The sequence below is a fragment of the Talpa occidentalis genome, unplaced genomic scaffold, assembly GCF_014898055.3.
Source record: "Talpa occidentalis isolate TD23 unplaced genomic scaffold, MPIMG_talOcc4v2.1 talOcc4.9, whole genome shotgun sequence".
Lineage (NCBI taxonomy): Eukaryota > Metazoa > Chordata > Mammalia > Eulipotyphla > Talpidae > Talpa > Talpa occidentalis.
Window position 1 is genome coordinate 1,444,286 of NW_023605305.1, and position 22,387 is coordinate 1,466,672.

Consider the following 22,387-nt stretch of genomic DNA (forward strand, 5'->3'; position numbering starts at 1 on the left):
GGGGTTCCGCGCGGGCCCGCGTCCCGGGCCCTCTGGGCGGTGCAGTTTCGGGCCTGGGCCCGGTCCCGTGGGCGGAGCCCACCGTGCGCACTCGCGGACCCCCCAGGATGCGCGCTGCGCCCCGGAAGCTCAGGACCTTCAAGCTGCGGGCCCTGCTCGGGACCCAGAAGTTCGGGGTGGCGGGCCGGAGCCCCGCGGAGGTGCTGCGGAAGGGCTGCCGCCTGCTGCAGGTGCGCGGGGGCGCCGGGCGGGGGCGCCGGGCGGGGGGCGCGGGCGGGGGGCGCCGGGCGGGGGGCGCGGGCTTCGTTCCCGCGGGGCGCCCGGCCGCCGCGCACCCGCCCCGGCGCGCGTTCCCGGGGCTCTCCCGCGTCCGATTGGGCCCCCCGCGGCCCGGCCCCCCCGCGCCCGCCCCTCCCCCCCCCGCGGCCCGGCCCCCCGCGCCCCCCCCCCGCGGCCCGGCGCGACGCCCGCCCTCCCGCCCGCAGCTCCCCGAGCGCGGCGCCCGCCTGTGCCGCAGCGAGGACGGCGCGGAGCTGACCCCCGACGGCTTCCGGGCCGCGCCCGCCCACGCGGAGCTGCTGCTGCTCGCCGAGGGCCAGACCTGGCAGGGCTGTGAGTGGCCCGCCCGGCGGGGGGCGGGGGGCGCGGGGGGCGCGGGGGGGCGGGGGTCACCCCTGGGCCTGGCGGGGACCCGGCGCCCGCCGACGGCCTCTCCGCCCCGCAGACGCGAGCGACATCCGCCGCCTGCTCGGCGCCTTCCACCGGCCGCACGCGGGGCTGGTCCGGGCCGCGCGGCAGCTGCTGGCGGACGAGCGCGCCCCGCTGCGGCGCAAGCTCCTGGCCGACCTGCTGCTGAGCGCCAGCGGGAACATCGCCGCCGAGACCCGCGCCCAGGACCCCGCCTGGTTTGAAGGTGCCTGGGGACGGGGCTCCCCCACGCGTGGCGGGCCCGGCCTGGTCTCGGCCCGGCCCGGCCCGGCCGGGCCCCGGTCGGCCCGCGCGGCGCGAACGCGGCGAGCCGGGGTCGCCCTCAGCGGGGTCAGCGCCAGCTCGCGGGTCAGCGTCCCGCCCGCGCGAGCCCGCGCCCCCGTCTGCAGCCCTGTCCCCACGCGGCGCCCGCACCCCGCCCTGGCCTCGGGTCACCGCCTGCCCCCCGCGGGGGAGGGCGCCCGGGTGTCCCAGCCTGAGTGACCACCCCGGGGACGCCGGCCCCCACTTGTGCCGCCCGGGCTCCGAGCCGTGGCGCGGGCAGTGCGTCCCCTGGGCCTGGCCGGTTCACGCGGCGCGGAGTCCCCGGGGCTCAGCCACCACCAGGCGCGGTCATCGCCACCTGAGGGCGGCCGTCGGCCTCGTGGAACGGGGGACAGCCTGGCGGGAAAGGAGGCGCGAGGAGCTGCTGCAGAAGCCCCTTGCTGGCCTCTGGGACACTCCACGCTGGGGGCCCAGAGGACCTTGCCAGCAAACACACCCAGGGGCGCTACCGGAACTTGCTAGAGGGAGCGGCCGCCAGCTGCCCTGCGGGCCCCGCCACCCTCCCTTCTCCCTGGCAGGCTTGGAGGCCCGTTTCAGGAGCAAGTGCAGCTACCTGAGGTACAGCTGCGAGAGCCGCATCCGCAGCTACCTGAGGGAGGTGGGTTCCGGCCGCGCGGCGCTGGGCCCAGAGCGAGGTCCTGGCCGTCCCGCCCTGGCCCTGGCCTCCCGGTGTGTCCCTGCTGCAGCGGGAGCCCCCAGGGGACGGGAAGGGGGTGGTGTGGGAGCCCGGGGGATGGGTGCCGGGACAACCCTCACTGCGTCCCAGCTTCCGGCCCAGAGGCACTTCGGGGCTGCGCTCGGGCGCCTCACACAGGCCCGTACTGGGACATGAGGGGTGGGCCCGGGAGGCAGGGTCCCGGGGCAGGACCTGCGCGGGCCGGAGCCCTCACCCTGCTCCTGGCTGCTGCAGGTGAGCGCGCACGCCTCCGTGGAGGGGGTGCGGGCGCGGGAGGCCTACCAGCGGGTCGTGGACGCCATGGCCCAGAAACTGCGGGCCGCGCAGTACAACGGCAGCTACTTCGACAGGAGCGCGGAGGCGGGCGGCCGGCTCTGCACGCCCGAGGGCTGGTTCTCCTGCCAGGTGAGTCGCCCCGTGGACCAGGCGCCTGTGGCGGTGGGGCCGGGCGGTGCCCGTGCTGCAGACCCACCCGGCCCACGTGTGCTCTCGCCCAGGGCCCCTTTGACGCGGACGGCTGCGCGTCCAGACACTCCATCAACCCCTACGGCAACCGCGAGAGCCGCGTCCTCTTCAGCACCTGGAACCTGGACCACGTGTGAGTGTCACATGACCGGGAGCTGGGTCCGTGCCCCGGGGTGCTGTCGGCTTGTCCCCCCAGTGGCCGTGGGCTTCTAAGGCCCAGCATGTGGGTGATGGAGCCAGAGGTTCATGGGCACAGTGACTTCCTCCCCGACCGGGGGCGGCGGCTCTGCAGGAGCTGGCCCAGCCCCCGCCCAACAGTGTCCCCCTCACCTGCGGGCAAATTGGGGCGCTCACGGGCAGGGACAGGGAGGTCACGGGGCATCCCCTGCCTCGACAGGCACAAGTCTCGGCCGGTGGGTCTTGTCCCAGGTGGACTGTAGGACGGTCTGTTCTGGACGAAAGAGCAGAAAGTTCCCTTAAGCTACAGCTCTCCCTTGAGCATAAGGAAACGCTTATCTCGTCCCCGCTCCTGCTTGAGAAGGTGGCAGCCTCGGGCGCTCCTGCTGCCCACTGTGTTCCTCAGCCACGTATTCTCATAGCACATCACCCCGGCACAAGATGCGGGGTCCCCACCATGGGGTCTCTGTGCCCAGCCGGTCTACAGTTGAGCTCAGGTCCCGCGCTGCCCCCCTGGAGGCCCCGCCAGCCCCAGACTGTGCCCCCACACCACCCACAGGTAGCGGGCCCAGGGTCACACCTCTGGCCAGCGTGGCTGCCGATCGGAGGGACCCACGGCCCTCCTGGGTTCTGTTAGTCTGCGGGGAGGCTCAGGGGCCTCGGAAGCGGCGGCTCGGTGTCCCGATGTCTGAAAGGATGAGAGATGGACGCAGGGGGACGGCAGGTGGAGAGGGCACAGGCTGGGGGGGCCGGGGGGCCCGTCTCCACCCAGGGCCCCGCAGAGTCGCGCCAGTGGACGGCGCGGCTCCCGGCCCCTGCCCCCTGGGAGGGCGTGCCTGTGCCAGAGCTGGGCCAGAGACCAGGGTTTGAAGATCGTGAAGACGTGACAGTCGAGGCCCCATTCCTTCCCTGTGGCTCGGGCCCCCTCCCCGGCCTGAGCGTCCCGGGAGCCCCGTCTGGCCACGCCTTGTCTGCCACCCGGAACCCCTTCTTGAGCACAGCGCGTCTCCTTCAGGTGCCCTTCGCTCAGCCCCCAGTGAGGGCGCCTCCCCCCACCTGGGCACAGCCGCCTCGGGGGACTTCTCACCCCTTCTCGCTCAGACTCGCAGCTCCGGCGTTGGGAGCGTGTAAACGCGACACGCTCACACGGGGCCGGGCCAGCTCTTGCAGACACGCCCATGCGCGCCACACGCGGTCAGGCGGGAGGGCGCGGCCTCGGGCACAGGGTCCCATCAGCCGTGGGAGCGATTGTGCTGGGAACGGGGCTGACGCCAACTCTTTCTTGTGTGTTCTTCAGTATTAGAAAATTTTAAAGGTGAGACCTGGCAGGTGTGGCCTCACTGGGCGGGACACCGAGACTCTGGGGGCATCTCCAGCGCCCACCAGTGCTGCTCCAGTGCCAGCCCTGCCGGGGCCACCCGCTGGACCATGCCCGTGGGGCCCCTGGGTGCCCACCTCCCGCCAGCCCCGTCCGCAGGGGACGTGCTCCTCCTTCGCCTCTGGCCACCCGGTTGGGACTGGCTCAGCTGGCTGAGGCCGAGCGGGACGAGCGGGGAGCTGGCGGCGGTGACTGGCCCTGACCTTGCTTTGCAGAATAGAAAAGAAGCGGACGGTCGTGCCTGCCCTGGCCGCGGCCGTCAGGGACCAGAACGGGAGGGAGGTCGACTGGGAGTATTTCTACGGCCTGCTTTTCACCTGCGAGAACCTGAAGCTGGTCCACATCGCCTGCCACAAGAAGACCACCCATGGCCTCAGCTGCGACCCCGCCAGGGTCTACAGGCCCCAGGGGGCGCGCAGGAGGAAGCGGCCGGCTCCCCAGCACCGCTGACCGCGTGGCGGGGGCCGGCAGGGGCCGCTTCAGGGTCCCACCGCCGGTAGTTTCCAAAAAAAACTTACGTCTTTCTGCAAAGGTGACGTAGGGCATTTCTGAACCTGCTTTTATGCTGCAGGGGCCCGTGTCCCGGGGAGCGGGGTGCCCCTCCGAGCAGGGGCCGCTCACCACCCGCAGCAGCTCTCTGCACCCGCTGCGCTGGGCAGAGCCGAGTGTCCCGAATCTGCCCTGGGATGGGGGGGGCCTCCGCCCACCTCTGCAGGCTCCTGAATGCTCAGCTGTGCTGTGACCCTCAGGGGTTGCTTTGTACCCCAGAACGCACGGGACAGCGGCGGAGGGGCAGGCCCACCGGGGGCTGTTTGGAATCATGTGTTGATAATACTTGAAGTTTCTGAAAAAGGGGCATATTTTATACTTTCTAAAAATTCACTTTGAGGAGCCCTCACACCCCCCACCCGGTCGCTGTGCAGGTGCCTCTTCCTCCCTTTCTGGATAAACGTGTCCTTTTAAAATGTAAAAAAAAAAATTCACTTTTGAAAGTTGGACGTTTTGTAACGTTTGCATTTTTATACATATGTATGAAATAACAAAATATTTTTGAAAAATTCAGGAAAGTTGGCGCTTTATGCGAATAGCTGAAATAGGGATGAAAATAAAGATCCATGATTTGAAAAAAATTGACCCCAGTGGCCCCATTTGCTCCCCGACTACAGAAGCACCTCTCGGGACCCCTGCACTCAGGGAAGCCCGCCGTCGGGGCTCAGGTGTGTGGCGTCTGCTAGGCCAGAGGGGGTGTGGACGCAGCTGTCAGGGCGCCTGCTTCCTCTCAGCGGCTCCCACACAGGCCCAGGAACTCTGGAGCTCGGCCCACTCCATGTGTGGAGTAAGAAAGGTTGTTCGGTCCCAGGGATGGTGAGGGACCCTCCCGCTCCACGGGGGGCGGATGGGCTTCTGTGCACACGGCACTGGTCCTTCTCTGTGGCCGCTGCCTGCAGGGCTCTCAGCTCCTGCCCACCTTCCCCCCACCTGATTTCTTCTGGCTTCACTTCTCCAAGAGGCCAGAAGCCAAAAATCTCGTTCCCAGCCGAGTTGCAAGGGGCCTGCACGAGGGGCCCGGAGAAAGTGGGGTGGGGCCTGCACGTCTCACACTGGACAGTGCCCAGCAGGCCCAGCTCTGGGGTGTGGGGGCTGGAACTCACAGGAGGCCCCGCACCACTCCCCTGGGCGCTTCCTGCAGAGCCTGGCCCCAGGTGCCCCCTCCCAATTGGGTGCAGGACGCGTAGTAGTTGCCTAGTCACCTCACCTGGCAGTGGGCCGCTGGCCCGCCCCAGCCTCCACAAGCACGCTCCAACAGATCAGCCGGGTCCCTAGGCCCAAGGCCACTTAGGCAGGGTCAGCTGCCGGCAGGGTGGCTGCTGGGAACTCACTGTCCAGGGGCCAGACCCAAAACCTCTCTTGGGCACCTCACCGCATGGTGCCCCCAAATTACCTGCTCTGTGACACGCGTCTCTGCCTCCTGAGACACGCCTGTGGCTGAGGCGCTGCCGGCCCGTTAAGCGGCCCCCTTCCTGCTCCCCACAGCTCTCCCGCCGCCCCTGGGGCAGGCCCCTCCGGGACGCTCCTCTGGAGATGTGCGTACCTGGTCTCTGCCATCCCTGACACCGGCTCCTGTCACCGTGGCAAGCACTGAGGACACACCAGGGGCGTCTTTCACTGTGGCAGCCCCTCGGGATGGGCGTGAGGAGTCCTGGGAATTCAGCCCCACTCCCTCCAGCTGCCGCTGCAGAGGAGCCAGGGACTGAGACTTCGGGGCCTACTTCTGGGAAGACTGAACAGGTATCAGGGGGCTGCCAGGTGTGACTGTGGACCTGGAGGTGAGCACCCCACTCCACAGGCACAAGTGCACCCCCAGATGCTCCTGTGTACGTGGGGGGCTGAAAGGGCTAGTCCCTGGAGAGCAGCTCGTGGGGTAACACCTCCCTGGGAGCCACAGGGCGTCCCGCGCTCTGCTCACCGTGCCTCTCTGGTTGCCCCGTGGCTGCAAAGGCAGACCCGGCCCCACAGGCGGGCCGCGCTCTCCCCTTTAGGAAGGAACGGTTCAGGACAGGAGACTTCTTAGAAAACATTTTTAAAATATATTTTATTTCTTTCTCGTCTGTACTTTGCAAAGTTTCCAAGGTAAACATTAGCTTCAGGTACAGAAATAAAAGTGAGTTCTTTAAGAACTGGCATCGAATTAATCACAAGAATGATCAAGTTTTGATAATGGAAACTAAACCTGCCGCCGTCAAAACCAGACCGCTCTAGTTTCCTTCCGAGGCCTCGTGACCCCGCCACTGCGGCCGAGCCGTCGCGCTGCCCTGTCTGCACCCCGGCTTCCACGGCCGGCGCGGCCTGAGCGGGGACACGCCATCTGGGGTTCAGGCCCCACAGTCCTGTCCCTGCCGCCACACCTCACACCTCGGCGCCGTCCTCGTCCTCGTCGTCGTCCTTGGCTCTGAAGTGCATTTTCCTGAACTCGCGCCTGCTCATGGAGGGGCATGAAGAGGCGGCCGGTGGCAGGTCCTGGGGAGAAGGCGCCCGCTCACAGCCAGCCCTGCCCCGCCGCCCAGGTCGGGCCCCAACACCTGTGCGCTCGTCCCCATCGGGCTCACGAGTGAGAAGGAGCAGACGGTGGGTCAACAAGGAAAGGGGCGTCCACAAGGAAAGCCTCGCTCTGGCCTGACCCCCAGCTGGGTGCCCCACATCGGCAGAGGCCTCCCTCTCCTGCGGGGCCCTGCATGCACCAGTGCACTCGCCCTTGGGTGGAGGCTTGAGCTCCGTGAGCTGGGGGACCCGCTGGAGTGAGGCGGAAGCCCCGACAGCACCGCCTACCTGCATGAGCTCCACGTTTCCGAAGAAGCGGCTCACGGGCATGGGCTGATTGCTGTCGTCGTCCAGAAAGACGCTGTTGTCCATCTGCAGCGGGGACCCCTGGGGTGGGGCCTCCGGCACCGGGTCGTCCCTGGAGAGGCAGCCGCTCTCGACCTCTCCGGACTCGGCATCGGTCGCGGGCGGGGCTGGGCCGTCCTCAGTCCCTGTGGCGCTGGCCTCGCTGCTGGCTCGGCTGCTGCCCAGGGGAAGGCCACTGGCCTCCTGCTGTGCGGAGGGGTCGGCTCCATTTGGGGGGGCAGTGCCCTGTCTTCTGCAAGCTCCAGGGGCTCATTCTTACAAGGGGCGTCTGGGGACACTTCAGGCAGAGCAGCACCAGCACCCTTAGGCACCGGCTCCGGTAACTCCGATCTGGCCAGGTGGCCTCTGTCGCACTTGAACTTCTTGGAGGCCCGCCGGTCGGCAGCTCTGTGTGAGGAAGAGGGCTGCGGGGAGGGGGCCATGAGGAAGAGCCAGCCGGCTCCAGGGCCAGGAGAGCAGCCAGAGGCCACCCCGCCCCTGGGCGCTGCGTTGCCTGCCGGGGGCGGAGGGCACCCACTGCCTCCAGTCCCCCCGCCGCTCGCGTGCCCCCGCGATACGCGGCCCAGGGAGGGCACCCGCGCAGCGCGGGGAGCAGAGCCCAGCCCGGCCCAGCCGTCGCGGGGTGAGCGAGTCCCGCCACCCCACACCCCCGTCCCCTCACCTGGCAAGCGGGCCTGGCGGGCGCGGCGGCCGCGACGTCCGGGGCGGAGGCCAACCTGGCGGAGCAGCTGCGGGCCGCGCCGAGGAGCGCACGGCACCTGCGAGCTGGGGCGCGCGGTGAGACCCCGCCCCGGCCGCCCGGCCCTCCGCCACCCCGGGGTGCGGGGCCCCCACGCGCGCCGCGCGCTTCGCCGACTCCCGAGGGGCCCCGCCGCCCCGGGTGTCGGGGTGTCAGGGCCCGGGGCAGGGGGCCCGCCGCGCCCGCCCCGCCCCGCCGCGCCCGCCCCGCCCCGCCGCGCCCCGCAGCCCGACCCTCTCCCCGCGCGGGGCGAGCCGGGGTCGCGGGCGGAGCTGAGGGCTGGAGGGCCGGGGCCGGGGCGGGGTCCGCCGGGGCGGGGGCACGGGTGGGGCGGGGGGCACGGGTGGGGCGGGGGGCGGGGGGCGGGGTCGCGGGGCGGGGGGCACGGGCGGGGCGGGGTCGGGGTGCGGGGCGGGGCCCGCGGCCCCATCCCAGCGCGGAGGCCCGGGCGGCGGCCGCCCTCGGCCCGACGCGGCCCGTCCGCTCCCCGCCCCGCGGCGCGAGCCCACCTCGCGGGCGGCCCCGGCCCCGGCGCTCACCTTGCGGCTCCTCATGGGTGTGAGCGGCGCCGCCGCCCGCGCCGCCGCCGAGGCCCCGCGCCAGGCCGGACGCGCGCCCGCACCGCCGCGAGCCGGGCCGAGGCCGCCGCGCGGGCGTCTGACGTCACCAGCGGGCGGCCAATCGCCGCGCGCGGCCCTCACGTGACCCAACAGAGCGGCTCTGCGGGCGCGGCGCGCGGGCGGCCCGGGCCGTGCGGGGCGCCATCTTGGAGCGGGCCGGCGGCCGGGGCCGTGCGGGCGCTTCGCGGGCCGCCCTGTCCGTGGGGCTTGGCGGGAGGTCGCCTGGGGCTGGCGCTCGTCCCGGAGGCGGCGGCCACACAAGGCCTGAGGCCCGGGGTGCGGGCCGCGGGGAGGAGCCTTGGGCGGCGCTGGGGCCGCTCCGAGCCGCGGCGGGAGAGGCCGCGCAGCCCCGGCCAACGCGGGGTCTCCCGGCGGGGCCCCCGGTTGCCTCGCCGCCCCCGCCCGCTGAAGGCCGGGCCGCGTCTCGGGCCCTGAAGTGCGCACCGCCGGGGGTGCCGAGGAGGAGCCCCTCCCGCCGGGAGCCCCTAGTCGAGAGGGAAGGGGAGACCTCCGCGGGCGCCAGGGAGGTTTAGGGGGCCCTTGCGTCGGCCTCCTCCCCCGGAGCCCGAGGTGCCGGGCGGTGTCAGCCCGCGTCGCTCCCCGCGCTGGGAATTTGACTGAGTCCGTGCAGCGGAGGAGAAACAAACTTGGTTTCGAGTTTGGCTTTTAATTTTTGATTTTCACAATTTTAATTTTTGTGAAAAAATATTTTTTTTTAAAATCTGAGCCTACATTTAATTTCCCCTTTGTGCGGGCAGCTTGGCAGCTGCTCGCCAGCGCAGGCGAACCACAGCCTGGCCACTTCGCGGTGGGTGCAGGCGCCTCACCAGGCCCGGAGGGGAGAACCCGTCCAGGGGGAGCAGCGAGGAGCACAGCTGCCCGAGCACGCGGGCCCCCATGGGGGTTAAGTCACAAGAAAAGCTAAGGGGGCTGTTTGTGCCCCTGGGCTTCCTGTTTGTGGTGCTGTTGGGGCTCTGGAGGATGCAGAAATGGGTACAGATGGTGCCCGTGGAAATGTTGGGCTCAGACGTGTGATGGGAAGATGAAGGTTTGCGTTGCACGTTGGGTGTAATTTTACTTCTCTTTTTTTGGCACCAAACTGAAACATCAAACTGGGGGCCTCCAGGTTGGTCCAGCTGGTGGGCGCACACCCACATACTTACGCAGACACAACCCAAATCAGACACATGGGCAGAAACAACAGTCACAGGATTTCTTTACACAGACAGAAACAGGAGAGGTGCCAGCGGGACGGGGACGGGGAGGGGGAGACAGGGAGAGGACTCACAGGCCAGCGCATGGCCCGAAGCTGGCTGTACTACCAGAGAGTGTCCGCTGAGCAGAGACTGAGGTGCAAGCTGAAGTTGTGGGTGGCAAGATGGTGGCTTCTCCACAGATACCCCTGATCTAACTGCCAAAGCCCCAGCCCTTCTCCATCAGCCCCTGCTGAGGGGCAGAGTCTGGAAAGGTCCACCATTACCACCTGCTGGCGCAGGGTTGCTCCTCACTGTTCCTCCTACGGGGTGCTCCCTGGAGGAGAGCGTGGCAGGAAGGCAGGAAGGGCAGCATCAGGGCGGTGGCTCTGGGCTGTGGCAGGGCCAGATACATCTTCCTTTGGGGGTATAGGGGTGGGGCAGCCTGAAGGTGGGTGCAAATGGTGGGAGAGAATGTGTGAGCGCCCTTGGTCTATGTTTTTCCTATTATTTTTGTTATCATCTTACTATTATTTCAGGAAGTATTAAGTATACGAATATCTATTAGTACAATAAACTCACACTGATTAATAAGCTGGATAGTCTTAGCAATAGATTAGCCACCATTCCAGTTTTAATTAAAAAACTTATTCCATGGCACATGGAAACGTCTACTAAATACTCTAACATGGGCCACCAGGCTATGCTTCTGCTAACAGGTTCACTATTAGCCTAATAAATGCTCACCGGTGAGCAATTACAAACCCCTTTAATCCAACAGCGTCAGTCATAATAGTGGGGAGCCTGCGTGCCCCTGGTTCCACCCTAGAGTCCTACTACCACCAGGCCTCGTGCTGAGGTGAAGCTGCTCCCCTCAAGCTCACGCCAGCTCTCCACCACTCTAGGTACGCTGCTAAAGATGGCGTCTCAGATAGGAAGCTGAGGAGGACTGGACCAACCCCAAGTACAAACGTCAGCCTGTTCATCAGTCCCCACCCTGGCTGGGTAGCAGCTTGCTCATACTCGGGGGTCACGGGGGCTCAGCCTGGTCCCCTTTCCAAAGCTCCTCGCCCCCTGCTGACCCTCGGCAGCTCCGGGAGGTGCATGAAAGGAGGTGCCCCCTTTTTCAGCTTTAAGAGTTTAGAAAGTCACAGTGCAGTCCAGCCTTGACCTTAAATATTGCGCGCGCCAACTCCCAGGGCTCTGGCGGGAGCCTCAGGAAAGAACATTGGCCTAAGGACCCAGGGCTGTCCTCTGTGACCCAGCCGCCGGCCACCTGTCCAGGAGCGGCCTGACTCCGCACCTGGAGTTGCTTCGCGTGGACGCCGTGCAGCCCGTGTGTGTGCTTGGAGCCCCTTGTTTAAACATCATAGCTGCTTTTTAACAGGTGCGCATCCTTACATCAGGCCGCTCACCACCAGCATGAGGTCTCCCAGCTCAACCGTGCCCGCTGAAAAGTGGACTCTTGACCCTGTCCTCACGGGCCTGGGGGCCTCCCCGCAGCCTTCCCCGGTGGAGGTGGCCCACATTCTCCTCAGAGAGTGCCCCTGTGCTCTGCTCCTGTGCGGCGACACCCCCATAGCCTGAAAGTACAGTCGATGCCTCTTTTGAGTGCGCAAAAGTGAGAGCTCTGCGGTCCCCCTGGCTCCTGTGCCCAGCACGCTTCTGTCCTGAGGAAAGTGCTTCCCGGCGAAGGCTGTGCTTTTGGCCGAGCTAGTGTGCACACGCACACACACGCACCCCCTCACATGTATATACACACCGTGCACACACATGCTCAGGATCACACATGCACAATTGCATGCAGGTACACAGTGCACGCACATACACGCGCACACACATTTATGCATGTGCGCACAAGTGCACACGCACCTGCCTGGCTGTCCTAGCCTCCTTCCCACCCCAGTTTGTGCGTCTCCCCGCGCAACCCACAAGGTCTACCGGGAGGGAAAAGACACGTGTGTGACCGGCAGGGAACCGTTTGAAAAAGCAACTGGTGGACTCGCTGCCGGCTGTAGAAGCAAAGTCACGCTGTATGAAACACTGACGTGGTCCCATTGCCCCTGGAATTGGCTTCGTAATAAGGTGGGTTCAGTAGCTTTATTTCAGAAACTTCCCAGCTCCGAGTCCTCATTAATTGGAACTCGACTGCCACGAGTCCATCTGGCTCCAGCCATTTGTGCCAGTGTCAACTCACGTACTCTGCGTGGCCGGCGCCTGCCGGCGGTGGCTCGGCCTCTTGCTGCCACCCGGGGCTTAGCACCCCAGGAGAGCCCTTGGCCTTTCCTTGCTCCCCTGTCTATGTGTGTGGTCTCTGCAGCCCCTCTGCCCAGGCCGGCATTCTTGACAGCTGCCCTATCCCTGCCCACACCCAGGCAGTGCCCAGGTCCTGCGAATTCCAGGCTGCAGCACCCCACACTGGTCCCCCGCGGCCTGTTGCCACAGCAGCCGGGCTGTGACTGTCGGTGGTGGCTGTCCTGCGGTCCTGGTGCTTGCGTTTGTCCCAGGCTTCTGGGATCAAGACCGAGAGTGTAATATGGCCGGGAGGCCCACCTCGAGGGGAGGCTAGTAGGTGCTGCCCAGCGCGAGCAGGTGGACCCCAGCCTGAACATGGGGGCCTGGGGGCTTAGGGATGGCCCCACGCTCGACCCTCGTCAGGGTTAAAGGAAAAGGGGGCTTTTTATTTTATTTATTTTTAAAGATTTATTTATTCATACAAGCACTGGGTACAGTCAGAAGCGCGGGAGTGTGAGAGGATTCACCAGAGCCAGAGCGGGGAGCAGAGCAGGCAGAAGGACCGAAGACACTGCTGAGGGGAGCAGCGGGCGGCAGGAGAGGTCTGTGCGCCATGGGGGACCCTCACCCGGTGGCTGCGGATCGAACTGGTGCTGCAGAGGCTGCAGGCAGCTTCGCAGCCCAGCGCTCAACCACTGAGCCCTGAGGGGAGGCCCAAGGGGGGCTTTTTAAAGGGAGAGAGAAAGCAAGAAGGCCCAGGCGGAGAGCAGCGGGTGCTCCCTTGCTGGAGGTGGGCGGGAATCTTCCACTGGTCCTGCCTCGCTCTGCCCCAATGTCACCCAAAGGGGTTTTGCTTCAGATTCCAGCTAGGGATGGGGCCCTGCTTTGGGGGCACCCATGTGCTCACACATCGATCCCCAGAGCTGATCTGAGGCCGACTCTTCCTGGCGCTCGTGTGTCAAGAGCAGCTTCGTTCCCAATTCCCGGCGCCTGGGAGCTGCCAAGATGCCCATCGCAGGCAAGTGGATAAAAGGGCCTAACCGGACGGTGGAGTAATATGCAGCACTGAAAAGAAATGAGTGCTCAAGGTATGGGAGGAGGATAAAGACCTATCCCTCACACACTACACACACCCACGCGTGCGTGCACACACACACACACACACACACACGACCTTATGACTCAGCCTGCACAGCCTCACCCCTGAGACCAGCGCATGTCTGGGTGCCCTGGGGACTCTGGCGGGCACTGGGGAGAGCTGTGGTCTTCGCTCAGGGCCTCCTCTGGGGAAGGGCAGATGGGCCAGCCACAGGGGAGCCGCGGCCGCAGGCTGGGGGGAGTGTGGAGCTGCCCGAGGCTGAGCCTCGTTCTTCCAGACAGGCGACTTCTGCCAGGGCGCTCCTGAGCCTGGGGCCTGCGTCTCCTTGGGGCGCATTCGCAGAGGCGGGGCAGGCGATTGACTGATGACCATGGAGGCAGCCCCTGGGCGGCCCCCTTCGCTTGGAGCCAGCCCTCCCTGGGCACCCAGCACAGTCTGGGACCCAGCAGGTGACCCAGGCTCCCTGGGGGCAGGGCCAGGTCGCCCCATGTGCACACGAAGGAGGGAACAGGCTGGCAGCGTTGTCTGGGCTGCTCGGCCCTTCGCCCACACCCCCCTCCCCCCGCCCTGGCTGCGGGGACCAGAAGCTGGGGTGGTGGAGCCTGCAAAGTCAGGGAGCCATATCTCTTCTGATGTGCTGGCCCGGCCCCCTCAGAAGACCCCCATCCGGCAGCTCAGCCCACTCTGCCCACCTGGCCGGCCCCCAGGCGTGGTGCCGTGCCCCTGACCCATGTTCAAAGTGTCCGCAGTAAAGGCCACCGGGCAGGGGTGAAGGCCAGGAGGGGCGCGTCCCTGGGGCTGGGCCACAGGCCTCAGCAGCGCCCCGCTGTTCCCGCGCCGGCACCGCCTCCTGCGGCAGTTTCCACAGACGGCTGGAAAGGCCGGGCTGGGAAGCTCAGGCGGCAGCTGCCCCCGCGTGGACACGCCTACCGCCCCAAGGTCTCCCGCCCACGCGTGGGCCAGCTGACCTCGACAGACGCCTTTCCCGAGGCTGGGTGCCAAGCGGGGGGACAGCGTCGGCTTGTGAGGGGCCAGCATCTCTGCGCGGGGCAGACCCCGTGTGGCCCGGGGCGGGGGCCTGCCTGGGGCCCCCACTGGCCTGCGAGGGACGGGGCTGGGGGCCGGGCCGGGCACTCCAGTCACTGCAGGACAGTGGGGGGCTGTTCCCCGCCATGTGGGGGGGCGCCCCGGCCTCTCACGCCCCCTTTGGAGCAGCGCGATATCAGAACCCCAGCACCAGCACCTCCCAGCCTGCAGCCGCGCAGCGAGAAAAGCAAAAAATGTTAGTGAATTAAAAATTAGTCGAAAGAACATTTCTCTCTCGCTGAGAAAAGGCAGGGCCCGCGAAGCGAGGGTGGCCGTGCCTGCCAGCACGACCTTCCTGCCGGGGCGACCCCACAGGCAGGCTGGGGACAGCTCTGGGCACTCTGGCCAGCCGGAAGCCTCCGGAAGCCGCAGCTCCATCCCCGTGGGCGCCAGGGCCGCCGTTCTCTGAGCAGGGGCACCCGGCCATGTCTGTTTGCTGGGCCAGCAGCTGGCGAGGGAGCGGGCAGAGCACCGAGTGTTGGGCTCCCTCAGGCAGACAGGCTGAGCTGGGCACTGCCCGCTTCTTCTAGGCCCCTGAGGCCCAGGCACCCCGCAGCCTGTTCCCAGAGGCGCCTGTGTCTGGGGGGACCACTCTGCCCCGTGAGGGCCAGCACCAGGGACTGCAGGGACGAGGCCCTCAGCCTGCCCAGCGGCCGGCGCAGGGGGGTGGCGGTGGGGGGCAGGACCCATGTCCGAGCAGGCCCCAGCTGCCTGCTGAGTAGCCACGATGCAGTCTGAGCCCTGATGGTGCAGCCCAGGGGGCTCTGGGTTTTGGGAGCTCACCTGATGCCTGCAGCCTCCAGCAGATGGGGCTCCTGCCGCACAAGAGGGGCACAAGAGGGGCCATGACTTGCTTTGAGCCCATAGCAGGGAGGTGGGGGCATCAGGATTTGGGGCACCTGCCCTGCTTCACCCCCACATGGTGTGTGTGTGGGGGTCCCTGTGCCTTGAGTGGGGTTGCCGAGTCCTTGCTGGGTCCTCGCGGAGCCGGGAGTCTCGGCCTGACACCAGGGGGCAGGATGAGACCGGAGATGCGGTCGGCTGCGTTTGCGCCACCCTGGCCCTGCGGCCCGGAGTCCAGGGGCTGCGGGCGGGCGGGGGCAGAGAAGGCGGCCCCTCTCTAAGGACCCTCAGAGTCTCCTGGCCGCTGGAGGGAGCAGCGGTTCCTGCTTTACCGCGTGTCCGGGGCTCCTTGGTCCCCAGCGCCTTGGCACAAAATCAACGAATTATAAATGTGTCATGAGAACAGCAGCTGCCAGCAGGGCGGGCGCTCGGCCCGGGGCCTCACCTGCCCTGTTGTCACCAGGAGAGCCCGGCCTGACTCTCACCTGCCCCGGGATACCACCCCTCTGTTGTGACCCCCAAGGCAGCCTGCTGGGGGGCCCTGGCGCCTGGGCACTTCTGCCGCTGCTCCCCGGGTCTGCCTTTCCCTCAAGCAATGACCGCTGACCAGGGGGACCCTCCCTGTGCCTCCCGGGTCTTCAGGGAGCCCCCAGGAGGGAGGTCCTCCCCTGGGGGCCAGGCTGCTCTCCCTGCCTGCCCTGCCCGCCGCCACCTGGAGGTGTAACTCCCCCCTTTCCTGAGCCCGCGCTCCCCTGGACTCTTCGAGAAAGCATGATCCCGCGGCGGAAAGGTGGCTCGGGGCGACTTGGCCCGGGCGTGTGTCCGCGTGTCTGTCTGACTCCCGGGGCCTGTGCCCGTCTGTCTCCCCGAGGCTGTGTCTGGCCAGTCCAGCTACCCGACTTCTCTTCCTTTCTCCCCGCTTCTCCTTCCTCTTACCTTTGACTCAACCCTGTTCTCCCCAGAGAGCCCCCCATGCTCGGTCTCGGTGTTTCTTGCACCCCTAACCTCACGCTGGGGTCTGTACCCTGAATCTTTGATCACCCAGGCAGAGAGACAGCTCTAACTGACCGCGCAGCCCCGGCTGGTCACCTGGCTCGCGTGCCCCTCACGGAACAGAGTGGTCCTCCCAGACACAGGCGCCTCCGGGAACAGGCTGCGGGGTGCCTGGGCCTCAGGGGCCTAGAAGAAGCGGGCAGTGCCCAGCGCAGCCTGTCTGCCTGAGGGAGCCCAACACTCGGTGCTCTGCCCGCTCCCTCACCAGCTGCTGGCCCAGCAAACAGACATGGCCGGGTGCCCCTGCTCAGAGAACGGCAGCCCTGGCGCCCACGGGGATGGAGCTGCGGCTTCTGGAGGCTTCCGGCTGGCCAGAGTGCCCAGAGCTGTCCCCAGCCTGCCTGTGGGGTCGCCCCGGCAGGAAGGTCGTGCTGGCAGGCACGGCCACCCTCGCTTCGCGGGCCCAGGACTCCCGGGCGTGGGCCTCACTGCTCTGCTGTCCTGGCTCGTGATGCTGTCACCAGCTCTGCACCCCGGCGCCCCGCGTGGCAGAGAGATGAAGCTGCTTTGCTCTGGGGGCTAACATGGGGTTCCAGTGCCAGCCCCTGGGTTCTCAGCCCCTGGGCTGAACCTCCACTCTTCTTAGCTCCCTGAGGGTGAATTTCCATCCTCAGTTCAGATGCTCCTCCCCAAATCTCTCCCGTACGCCCTACACCATCTCTGTGACCAGACCCCCACAGCCCCCAGTTCATGCCTCTGGCAGCTGGACCCTCACTTCCGAGCTCCTGGCCCAGCTGGTTGGGGTAAGAAACATGGCCCTGGGCCCTGGTGCAGACCCTGTGGGGGTGGGTGGAGGCGGGTCCCATGCACACGCTGCCAGACTCTTCTGGACTCTAGATGTTGCCTCAAAGATTCACTTTCCTTACCTGGGGGGCCTGCGCCGAGCCCCCATGCCAGGCCAGACCATTACACAGGGCCACCCCCTTCTGCTCCCCCTGCTGTCCAGGCTTCCAGAGATGTCTGGGGGCCCCAGGGCAGAGCCAGCAGTGAAGTGGGCTCAGACCCAGGGTTTGTGGGGCCTCAGCTGACAGGCCCAGGCCAGAACGTCGATGGCCTCTCAGCCCTCTCAGCCATGTTCCCTGGGCACCTACTGCATGCCTGCCTGGGGACAGGTGGGGACGAAGTTGTGGGCGATCTGGCCAGTGCCACCCTTGAGATTGGGGTCAGGAGGGCATGGAAGATACACAGTAAAGGTGCAGCTCAGTCAGTGAGGCCACATGGGGCCAGGGGGTAGAGGGGTGAAGTGGGGCCAGGAGTCCGGGGGGGAGCTGCAGCTGGGGTGCTGCAGGCTGAGAGCTGCGTGGGAGCCCAAGGTGGGGCAGTAGAGGGATCTCATGCAGGTGAGACCAGTAGAGACTGCACCCCTGGGGTTCCTGAGTGGCCCTGACTCTGAAGGTAGTTCTGAGGCTGGGGGAGCAGCAAGAGGGACGGAGAGCCCCCACCCCCAGACACCCTGTCCTGCCACTGGGTTGGACACGGGATTCCCGACTGAACAAAGTCAGACAGCCAGACCCCAGCCAGAGACCAGCCAGATGGGGCATTGCTGGGTCCTCTGGTCTGTGCCGCACCACCCGCCTGTGCGATAGCGATGACTCTGGGTGCGTCTGTGAGTCTTGGAGGATGACATAAACACCTGTGTCGGGAGTTTCAGAGAAGCAGCTTGCCCTCCCTGGCCGGGTGGGCCGCACCCAATCAGGTGAAGGCCTGGGTGGAGCCAAAGGCGCATCCGCCAGGGCAGGGAGGGGTCTGCAGCAACCTCTTGGAATTTGGACAGCAGCTTCAGCTCTTCCCGGGTGCCTCTTCCCAGCTGCAGATTTGGGGCACAGCCTCCACAGTGCATGAACCGATTCCTTGTAAGAAATCTCTCCTTGTCGAGTCACCGTGTTTGGGTTCTGCTTCTCTGGGGAGCCCTGACTCATAGGCCAAGGCAGAATGCTGGGAATTTTCTAGATGAGGAAAGAGGAAAAGCTTCAGTCTGCAGAGCAGCAGCTGGCAGGGGGAGTTGGGGTACCCCTCACGCACGGGGGGCTCCAGGTGACGTCACAAGTTCACCCGTGTGTGCCTGAGTGTGGACGGCGATTTGCTGTGGGCTGCCTTTTTTCATCAGGTCAGTTGCTGACGACCGTGGCAGCCCAGCCCGTGCATCTCAGGGTGCCCCCGCCGCACAGCCCTGCAGCTCTGCAGCTCTGCAGCTCTGCCTCCTCCGGTCTTGGCCGACACTACACACACCGTGCGGGCCCAGGCCTCCCTGAATCACGCACACTTGAAGGGACAGAGACCAGAGTGTAACCACCCCCCTCTGAGGGGCTACGGTGCTGGCGGCCCCGATCCCAGCAGGCCAGGGCCCTCCTAGCGTCTCACAGCCACGCAGCTGGGTGTCTGCACCATCCTGAGCCCGTGAACAGGGCAGTGGTGGCCCCAAGACACAGCTCACTCCTGAGGGCGCAGGACAGAGGGGGTGTCAATGGGGCACCACCCCCTCAGTGTCCCTCAGTCTGGAAAGTGCTGGCCCCTGCCCAGGGCCCTGTGGCCGACCTTCGTCCACAGGACGCAGACAGAACAGAACAGGCCCTGGCTGGAGAGATTGGGCGTCCCTTCCTGTGGGCCCAGCCTGCGGGGCAGGTGAGCGGGAGCCGCTCGGGCCTCCTCGGAGGGTCTGGCAGGGCGGTGCTGGGGCGGGGCCGTGGGCTCTGCCACAGAGCTGTGGCCCCACCCAGTCTCACCACGCCTGTGGGGCGTACTCTATCCACCCACATCCATGTGTCATTTGGGTGCCCCAAGGCCTCCCCAGCAGGGGCTTTCACACCGTACAGACCTGCCCTCTCCGCCCCCTGGGCGCTCCCCTCGCCCGCTGCTCCCCTCAGCAGTGGATTTCAGTGGATCCGCCTGTTCTGCCCCCCACTCTGTGTCTGGGGAATCCTCTCACCCCTGCACCTCTGGCCTGCACCCCAGCTCTTGCATGCATGCATAAATAAAAAAAAGAATTAAAAAAAGAACTATATGGTATTGGCACAAAAGTAGATCCACGGACCAGCGGAAAAGCCAGGCCGGGGGGACGTCTGCACCGGCCCCAGCGCCCATCTGCGATAAGACGTGCTGGCCGTAAAGCGGGGAAAAGCCAGGCTCTTCACTAATGATCCAGGGAAAGTTGAGGAATTTCTACATAAGCTGCACAGACGACGCAGCGGGCCCCTCGCTAACACCAGGCCCCAGAATCAGCTCCAGCCCGATTCAAGACTGAGCCACGAAACCTGCAACAAGAGCCATCGGTGATTCTTTCTCTAGATCAGTAATGAAGATATTTTTGGTAACTCAGCCCCTGGCAAGGAGAGTAAAACCAAAAATAAACAATCGGGGTGACCTCAAGTGAAAAAGCTTCTATAGAGAGAACAAAACCACGCGGATCCAATCGCCACCCTGCTGAAGACAGACGGTGCCGGCGCCGCCGACGACCGCGAGGGACTGCCGTCCAAGCCGCACAGGAAAGCCGTGCCATCCCGCACCCGCGAAACCCAGCCAGGCCGTCAGCACTCGGGGGGCAGATGAAAGGGGCCAGTTTGCCAAGAGGAGCCCCGGGAGCCGAGGACGCGGGAAATGCGCCACGGTCACTTCTGGTGAGGCACCGGGAGAGCCCTCAGCCGTGAGGACGCGCCCGTCGCGCCGACCCCAGGCCGGGAGCACACGGAGGAGCGATGGGGCATCGGCAGGGCCGAGGAGGGCCGCTCCCCTGGAAGTGGGAGGGAGGGACCCCAGCAGGGGCGCGCCTGGCCCCGCGGAGCTGCTCGCGTGAGAAGTGCCCCCTCGCCGCCCCCGCCCTGCTGAGTGGGGACTGGGCAGACTTCGGGCCTTCTCGAGGCCTCCGTTTCTACCTGTGAACCCTGGGTGGGCCCCCCCGCTAGGGGGCTGCACGGACCCAGGAGGCGCGCAGCTGTGCAGCAGGTGTGGGGCGCGCCCACGGTGGGGGTGGGTGGCAAGACACGCAGACACAGCCAGAGCCCGCCGGCAGGAGGGGAGGGCCAGGCCCGGGCTGTGCCGCCCAGGCACCGCCCTTCAGGGGGCCTGGGAGAGGCTCACCTTGCTGACCGCTTGGTACCCGCAGTCTGGAATGCCCGCCTGAGCGCCGGCCTCTGCAGCGGGGTGCACAGCCGGGGGCGAGTCTGTGGGAGCAGGCGAAGGGCCCTGTCCCAGCAGGCCTGTGGTCCACAGGTGTGGGGGTCACCCGGGGACAGTCGGGCTCCCTTGCGCTGTGCTTCCTTGGTGGTGGACAGAGGGTTATGTACGGGCGCGGGCGGAGCTGGAGGGATTAAGCACAAGTTCGAAGTCAGCGCCAGCGCCCTGACGGCTGCTGCTGAGCGAGCCCCTTTGAGGGCCCCTCGAGGGCCCCTTTGAAGCTCGTCGCCCTGGGTGTGTGGGCAGCTGGCCGGGCCAGCGGTGGGGGGCGCACAGGGCCAGTCGAAGACTACCCCTCTTGGGGGACTAGCCGGCCCTGGCCTTGTGGGGAATCCTGACCTCCCCCCGCCCCCGGGAAGCGGCCCCCATGGAAGCTCCAGATGGTTCCTCAAGCAGCAGCTGTTCCTGGTGTTGTCTGTCAAGATGGGTGAGAATGACAGGGGGCCCCCTTTGCTCCCCGCTGTTAAAAATGAAGCTGGAGGGGCCTCCCTGGTGGCTCAAGGGGTTAAGAACCATACTATGAAGCTGTCCACAGCCTCTGCAGCATGAGTTCAATCCCCGGCAGGCCAGGGAGCAACCCACAGGGCGCAGCAGACCTCTCCTGTCTCCCCGCTGCTCCCCTCAGAAGTGGATTTCAGTCAGTCTGCCTGTTCTGCTCCTCACTCTGTCTCTGGTGAGTCCTCTCACCCCCCACATATCTGGCCTGTACCCCAGCTCTTGTCTGCATAAATAAATCTTTAAAAAAAATGAAGCTGGAGAGAAAAAAAATGAAGCCAGAGTGTTGATTGCTGCCAACCGAAGTGACTGGAGCCGGGGTGAGCAGGTGAATGTTTCATGCTGTGGGTTACTAAGTTCCCCAATAGTGTGCTCTCGAGTGGTCTCTCCTGGGGGACTTGGGGCGCCCCTCTGCCTACCCACCTAGTGCTGTGAGCAGCTGGCCTGGAGTTCTTGGCTGATCTTTGGGCCCTGGGTGGTGACCAGGAGCCAGAGCATGCAGGGGCGCGCCAGTGGGCGGGCCTGGGGTCCATGCTGCGAGAACTCAACCCGGACACTCAGGGAATCCCTGCGGCCTGCTCCCCTGCCCGCATGGCTGGCAGTGCCCCAGGTTGTCACCCGGCATTTCTGATGTGTCTGGAGCCGCTGGTTGCAGGGTCCCCCGGCACCTGTCGCTTGACACGCCCCCAAGGCTGCAAGCCCAAGAGTAATCCCTGTTGTGAGAAATTACAAAGGCTGGGCCTCGCCCCTGTTGGAACGAGAAACAGATGCAGGAGCGTTTCAGGGGAGCAGCAGCCCCTCCTGGTCCAGCCTAGGCCACCCCGTGCCTCAGGCGCTGCTGCCAGTGCCACCGTGTGACTTGGCCTCGGCACGAGTTCATGTGGAGCATGACCCAGTGTGTCCCCCGCTGAGGGGCCAGCGTGGGGTTGACAGGGGTCAGCTCTGAAGTCCCTGGGTGCCGTCTGGTATCTGCTTTGGGCCGTGCGTGCTTGGGCGTGCGGCGGGCGTCCACACGCATGGACGGGGCTGGTTCCCTCGTCTGCCGTCTCTGGACACCTCTGACCACCCTTGGTCCTTTGGCCAGAAACCCAGCTCTGCGCGGGTGACAGTCATTTCGATGACTGTGCTTTTCCGGAGCCGCATGGCAGAGAAAGAGGACAAAGACCGGGTTTCCCCTGGAGAGGGAGGTTCTCTCCCGCAGAGCTGGGCTCTGAGTTTCCTGCTGCGGCTGTGCAGCACCGCACGGGCGAGAAGATGGAGAGAGGACGTGAGCCCCCCTGGCCGGCCCTGCTCCGGAGCTGGGACCTTGCCTGGAACTTTCTCTGTGGGCGCCAGTGTCCCCTCGCGGGTTTGAGCTGCGCTGCGTTCAGGCCAGGTGGTCCTGGAGGGAGAAAGGGGAACTCACTGCTGATTTTGGGGGTACTAAAAAATCTGATTTTCTTTCTCGGTCTGCCTGCGACTTTTTGCTTTTTAAAGTCCTTGATAACCGATCTGTGCGGTTGTCGCGACGTTAAAGGTGTGGTCAGTGGGAGACCGTGGGGGGAGCTCCCGGCGCCTCATCTGAAGGGGGAATCCTTGCCGTTGCTTTGTAAAGAATTTTGAGATTTTCTGCTTATTGAGCCTAAGCAACTTGATCCAGATGTGCACAAGTTTCATCAAGTTCCTTGATTCTGTGGGTTTATCCAATTTTATATTTTTAGTCATTATGTCTTCAGAGAAGG

The 22,387-nt window shown here is 65.9% G+C and overlaps 2 protein-coding genes across 3 annotated transcripts; one reads left to right on the forward strand and one right to left on the reverse strand.

Moving 5' to 3' along the window:
* The first annotated feature begins 30 nt into the window (after positions 1–30).
* DFFB (DNA fragmentation factor subunit beta) lies at positions 31–4,632 on the forward strand. Of its 2 annotated transcripts, none has more exons than XM_037499200.2 (7): positions 31–230; positions 486–624; positions 677–913; positions 1,551–1,630; positions 1,943–2,113; positions 2,206–2,306; positions 3,944–4,632. In XM_037499200.2, the coding sequence occupies exons 1-7, from the start codon at positions 108–110 to the stop codon at positions 4,176–4,178; spliced, it is 1,086 nt and encodes a 361-aa protein (XP_037355097.1). In that variant the 5' UTR covers positions 31–107; the 3' UTR covers positions 4,179–4,632. The 2 variants fall into 2 exon arrangements, with proteins under 2 accessions (XP_037355097.1, XP_037355098.1); XM_037499201.2 differs by having other exon boundaries at positions 32–230; positions 486–612; positions 725–913.
* Positions 4,633–6,275: 1,643 nt separating this feature from the next.
* On the reverse strand, positions 6,276–9,391 carry CUNH1orf174 (chromosome unknown C1orf174 homolog). Its single transcript, XM_054691126.1, is given in 7 exon segments — positions 6,276–6,746; positions 7,056–7,219; positions 7,222–7,537; positions 7,795–7,868; positions 7,871–7,891; positions 8,412–8,529; positions 9,320–9,391. Coding segments are annotated over 7 exon segments (876 nt in total). The 3' UTR covers positions 6,276–6,635.
* Between the last annotated feature and the right edge of the window lie 12,996 nt (positions 9,392–22,387).

Coding starts and splice junctions, on each gene's coding strand:
- DFFB (XM_037499200.2), top strand. CDS start 108: ATGCGCGCTGCGCCCCGGAAGCTCAGGACCTTCAAGCTGCGGGCCCTG. Junction 1,631..1,942: donor TCCGCAGCTACCTGAGGGAG/GTGGGTTCCGGC, acceptor TGGCTGCTGCAG/GTGAGCGCGCACGCCTCCGT. Junction 2,114..2,205: donor AGGGCTGGTTCTCCTGCCAG/GTGAGTCGCCCC, acceptor GCTCTCGCCCAG/GGCCCCTTTGACGCGGACGG.